Below are 6,409 nucleotides of genomic sequence, written 5' to 3'. Positions count from 1 at the left end.
GGGATTTATAAATAAAATAGGTTATTAGCTATATAGCTAATTAAATATCTTATATTCCTTCTAGGCTTTATTTTTAGCTTTTATTTATTTTTATCTCTTTTTATATCGCGCTTTAATATATATATATAGTAATTATAAGCTTAAAATATATCTTAATTAGGCCTAAAATTAGCCTTTAGTTTTTAGATTAATAAGGGTATATTATTTTTAAATTATTATTTTAATATCTTAATAAGGGACTTTTATTTTAGCCTTCTTAATAAATTAATATTAAATAAATAAATAGCTATTTATATATTCTCTAGCTATAAGGTTATAAATAGCCCTATTTCTATAAGTATAATAATTAATATAATAATAATACTTTTATTTATATACTTAATACCCTTATTTAATTTATATATATTTATAGAAATAAGCTTAAAATTAATACCTTTTATATATATCTAGTATTAAAATATTATTACCCCCTTAATAATAATAATTATATACTTATTATTTTATTTTATAGTTTTATAAGTCTTAATATATTTATTAAAAGGGTTATAATAATTTATACTTAGATTTATAATATAAAATTACTTATATAAAATATATTATATTATATACCTTATAATTAATATATTTTAAAATATTAATTTTAATATTATAAGTATTGATAATTAGCTTCTTAAGTATATTTTTAGCTAGATATCTTAAATAAAGGTACTAAATATATATAAATATATAACTCGCTTAGATAAGATCTTATAAAGGCTAAGAGGCCTTATAAGCGCCTTAGGGAAAAATACTTATAAGAATATTATTTAAATTAATTAATATTATATTATAGAGTATTAATTAAGTACTTAAGGAATAAGAAAAGAGAGATATATATTTAAAGAAAAATATATTTAATTATACCTTTAATTCCTTAATAATAAAGCTTCCCTTAATATCTCTAAAGTATAATATATTATTATAGCTATATAGTTAAAGCCTTATCTTATATAAGCGCTATATAAAGATAATATTAATATAAAATCCCTTAATAATAGCTATATCTAAGAGTATAAGATTAATTTTCTTATTTTTCTTAGATAAATTAAGTATTTTCTTAAGTATATAAGTATTACTTTTAATAATCTAAAAGCTTATAATACTTAATTTAATTATATCTCTTTTATTAAGAATAAAAGTATTAAGTTTTAATAAGTCTATATTATTTATTAAGTATATTATATTACTTATATCCTAGATAATACTTATAGAAAAGAGGTATCTATGCTTTAAAAGTATAATAAATATACCTATAATATTCTTAAGTTAATTAATAATTTATAGATTAATTATAATATTATAAATATTTTAATTAAGGAGTAAATTAAATAGCGCTTATATAGGTATCTTTATTTACTTAAACTTAATAAATAAAGTATTTTTTAAATCTTTTTATTATAGCTTATTAAGCTCTTTCTTAATAATATTATATTACTAAGGCTTTAATAGGCTCTTAAGGATAAAATCTTTCTTTTTAATAAATATATATTTTAATTATATATAGTCCTTTAGTTTTTATTTATATATAAGGTAATTCTTATTATTTATATAATATAAGTAAGAAAAGCCTTCCTAAGCTTAATTATTAATATCTAAATAATTACTAAATATAAAATAAATTCCTAGGCGCTTATAGCGCTTCTTTTATAGGCTTATAGTAATTAGGAAGTCTAAAATATACTTTATAGCTTTTAAAATATTTTTTTTTATGCGGTTTTAATTAAAAAGAGATTATAGCTCTCTTTAAGCCTATTTAAGAGTTATCTTAATTTTAATAGCTTAGAGGAAATTATAGCTTCTTATTATATTAAATATTTTAATTATCTTAAGTATTTTATAATACTTATAAAAGAGTCTTTAAGTCTTTATTTATTTCTTAGGATTAATTCCTAGGAAAAAAGCCTCTTTAAGCTTAATCTTATAGGCTAAATAGAGCTTAAATTTATAAAAGTCCTTATATTAAAAAGGTCTTTTATAAATAAAATTCTAGAAAAATAAGCTTATAAGATATAAGCCTAGGATTTTACTACCCTATACTTTAGCTTATGCGCTTTCTAATAGACTACTTACCTAAGCCATATCTACTTAGATAAGCAAGATATAAGGGAGTATTAATATTGCCCTTTCTAGGCTTATTTCCCTTTTAGGAAGGTCACGTAATCTCGGACTTAAGACTTTATTAAAAGACTAATAATACCATTAAATCTATATCCCTTTATAGGGTATTTCCTATCTAGTTTTAAATATCCTAGTTTAAAACCCTATAGGTTTTAATCTCTATTATGCTATAACTCGGCTTCTAGTTATCTATTACTAGTAAAACTAACTACGTTTTATAGCCCGGAATTTGAGCTATCCGTTGGTATAACTTTTATCCGAATCGGGCTAATAGATTCCGAATAATCCTCTATATAAGCTATAAGCCCTCTCTTAGAATTAGTTCCTTAGATCTTCAACTAATATAATACTAATAAGAAGCTAGTTTCTTCTTATTAACCTTATCAACCTTATTTATCTTCCTTCTTACTTTGCCTACCCTATATATCTTCTTATCTAGTCTCTTAACTATATATAAAGACTGATTCCTCTGCCTATTTACCTCCTATCCAAGTCATCTACCCTATAGTCTTTAAAGACTATATCTTCTCTATCCTTTAGTCTTTTATAAAATTTAAGTTATATTTATAATAGGTAGAACTTATCTTTTATAGCTTAGATAAGATCTTATAATAATTATAAATTAAGTTTTTATTTCTTTAAAGCTTTAATAATAGCTTTATAATATAATATTATAAGTATTAATATAACTTAACCCTTAATAGCTTATTCCCTTATAAGATAATACTTATATTTATATTTAAGGTAAGCTTTTTATTTAATATAAATATTATATATAAATTATATATTAGAATTTAATATATTAAAAGTCGCCTTTTTAAGCTTTATTATATAAGATTTATAATTTATAATTATAAATTTAATAAGCTTATTATTAAGCTAAGTTTTCTTCTTAGGATTTATAATAGCCTAGATACTTAATATACTTATATAAGTCTATAATATTATTAATTAATTAAATTACTATGCCTTAATCTTAAGATAAATAATTTTTATAAAATCTATTATATTTAACTGAGGAATTATAAATATAATATATATAAAGTAATAAAAGGGTATAATATATATACTAAGGTAATTAATTATAAATATAGAAAGGGATTTTAAAGCATAGAAGTAAAGGATTTTTTATTAAATAAGGTTTTTAAAGGTATTTAAGTTAATTTATAAAGGAATTATTAATAATAATAAAAGGCATAAAAGAAATTACTAAGGTATACTCTTATTTAGGCTTATAATTATTATATAAAGCGCCTTTAATTACTTTAAAGTATAAAAAATAATAATTAAAAGAGCTTTATTTTTCCTAAAATAAGGGTATCGCCTAAAGCGGCTATTATATTAGCGCATAGCCCCTATAGCGGGGCTGCGCTGACCAATGATAATGCGCTATAGCTTAATAGCATGTTATGGCGCTGGTGTCTCCCCCATTTTGTGTCTAACAATAGGGCATTTTGAACCACATTCTAAAAGCGAAATAGCCAAGCAATTAATATCAAATCTTGTTGGATATATGCAATGAAAGCTCCCTCTATTTTTAAGCTACCTAACCTTGGCCAAAACTGCCGGAGTGCTACTGGCTCTCTATCAATCCATGCCCCTAAAAGCGACTCAAACGCAAAGAAATAATAATCACCCTTTTATTTGGCCCAACAAGTAAGCCGGTTGGCATATCAATCAGGCTGCAATGCTGCATTGCGCCTCAAGAAGTACTTGCATCAGTCTGCCTTACCCCGCTTGCCCAGCCTCGTCTTGAAAACCCTCATCTCGACTGGCCGTCGAGTTTGTTCTCTCCTTCGTCCTCACGGATTCGTCGAGATTCAGGAAAACAGTCGTCCCCAGCTCAGTGCCCTTTCTATCACTTTGTTAGCTGTCGGGATTGGACCATTCAAGCTCAGGCGGCATCTTTCTTTGAGCCGGACCAGCCCCTGGGACCTCTATTATGTCTCGCTGGCACAAGTCGTCGTGCCACAGTCCGAAAGTGTTTGTCGAAGATGGACTGCCACGCTGTGAATCATGCGGCAGGAGCCCAAATATCCAGAAACTCGTCTCGGAACAAGCAAATCTCAGCACGCCTTGGACTGTGCCTCCAGACGAGAACTTTGGCGAAATGAATCTTTGTTGGCTAGAGTCTGTTCAATACAGCCCACAGCCTGCAGGGACGGACTTCGAAGAAACCAAAAAGGCAGGAGACATGGGGCGACGGGATGAGTTATCCCCCATCTACCACAAGAGGCTCCAAGAAGGCCATTTTCGACTCCTTTACCTTCCTTCTGTCGACGATAAGAACAGCCCCATCCATGCCAGTTTTGAGGCTTATCAGACCGATGATTGCCCTGAATACGAGACGGTCTCGTATTGCTGGGGAGGTGAAAATGATGATGCAACGCTCTGCAAACCCGTCTTCCTTGGCGATTACTGGGACATTCTCTTGCAGACCCAGAACTGTTGGTCTATGCTTCAGTATCTTCGCCCTCGGGTCGGTGTCCGCACCATTTGGGTAGATGCCATCTGCATCAACCAGGTGGACCACCAGGAACGCGAGAGCCAGGTTGCCGTTATGGGTAGCATCTATCAACGGTGTTTGAGGGCAGTGGTCTATCTTGGGCAAGATGTGGTTCACCCCAAAAGCACCGACAACAGAGCGTATCCCGGGAGGCGTGACCTCGATACAGAATCAGCTTCAGCCGTGGACCTGCCTCAGTTGCTCAAGATGAGATACTTTCAGCGCGTTTGGGTCATACAAGAACTTATATTGGCGCCCATGGTTATCATACCAGTGCATGGCGTGGAGCTAACCGCTAGACGGCATCCGGCTCTCCGCGAGGAGGTGACTTGGCATGAAAGCGATGCCCCTTGGATGAGGCATCTTTGCGCTGTGCAGTCTGATACATCTCTGCGAAAGACTCTGGAACAGACGCGGAACTCCCAGTCGGCGGATCCACGGGACAAAGTTTTTGGGTTACTTGGCTTCCTCCCTCAAGTCCCTACGGGGAAAGGATTGAGACCGAATTACTTGCTATCATCACGTCATATATATATTGGTACAGTAGCTTACTTGCTGCTTAACGAAGGCCACTCCCATATTCTTACACAAGCTGCTGGTCACAAGGCTTCCCCAACAATTCCTTCATGGCTCCCAGACGGAAACCTGCTTAACATTGGCGAGCTCCTCCGAGACATCTCCGACTCCTCACCAGAGTTGGTCTCGCAAGGCTGTTACGAGTCTCAATCCTCCGTCAGCTCGACATTTTGGACACAAATACTCAGGCTGAATCCAGATTGGGAAGTCCTATTGCTCGCCAAGTCGCGTGAGAGACAGGATCATGGGGCTCTAGAGACACCGCTACCCAGTTCAAGGAAACCGTCAATTCACCCGTCGACATCTGCGCTTTCACTCCCCCTGCTTTACATTTGCGAATCCTTCTCGAGGCCAGTCCATATTCTCCAAAACAGACCTGTGGGCCAACTTTTTATGATGACGGTTGCACACTGTACATTGTACATATGCACTTCTGATGCTTCACTCAAAAGCGCCATCGAGCCGGGACTCACAAACGTCTTTCTTTTAAAAGACAGGAGAAATTCTCCTCTTCTCCTCTTTTTGCGACGACACCATTCCGATGCAGACTTCCGGCTCTTAAAGTGCTGCCCATGTTTTGGTCTTTATCTATCAAGAAAGCCGCCTTCCGAGTCAAACTTCCCACCCTCCGTTCATCATGACATACCTACTTTCCCCACATTCAACAACCCTCGATTCAGGCTTACCCCCCTTAGCCAAGATTCTACGCCGATTCTCAAAGAGAAAGTATATGGGGTGGTTTCTGAGGTTGGGAGCCTCTGCAACAAAAGCTGGGAAGCATTGCAATGGATGGGACCAAGGGCCAATTCCTTTAGTCGGGACAGCATCAAAATCCATATCACAGGCTTGTTTTACCAACTATTCTCTACCCCCCAGAAACCCTTCGTTGACCTCTATGTCAATTTCCTTCGACATTGTAGCCCCGAGTGCTACGCGGAGATACGACAGGGCAGGGCCGAGGCTTGGGTGCATGTGTCCATGGACCCGAACAACTGGTTGAGAATCCAACAATCCCTCAATGGCTCTTGGTATGAGAAAGTTTTCATTGCTTCCAGGTCATCATCAACAACGCAATATGTTGGGCCTTGGTATTGGGCAGACACACCCGACTGCCTTTCCTATGAGGACCTGGATATTTCGGATACAGGCGCCGAATCTGGGATTTTCTGA

General features: G+C 33.5%; 1 protein-coding gene across 1 annotated transcript; it reads left to right on the top strand.

Moving 5' to 3' along the window:
• Window positions 1-4,099: 4,099 nt before the first annotated feature.
• On the top strand, window positions 4,100-6,409 carry NECHADRAFT_82416 (uncharacterized protein; the record flags this gene model as incomplete). The annotated part of the gene is made up of 1 exon (XM_003040459.1): window positions 4,100-6,409. One exon carries the CDS (start codon window positions 4,100-4,102, stop codon window positions 6,407-6,409), a length of 2,310 nt encoding a protein of 769 aa, XP_003040505.1.

This window comes from Fusarium vanettenii (genome assembly GCF_000151355.1).
Source record: "Fusarium vanettenii 77-13-4 chromosome 7 genomic scaffold NECHAsca_65_chr7_8_0, whole genome shotgun sequence".
Lineage (NCBI taxonomy): Eukaryota > Fungi > Ascomycota > Sordariomycetes > Hypocreales > Nectriaceae > Fusarium > Fusarium vanettenii.
The sequence above is the reverse complement of the archived record's forward strand: the minus strand, read 5'-3'. Positions and strand labels throughout refer to the sequence as shown.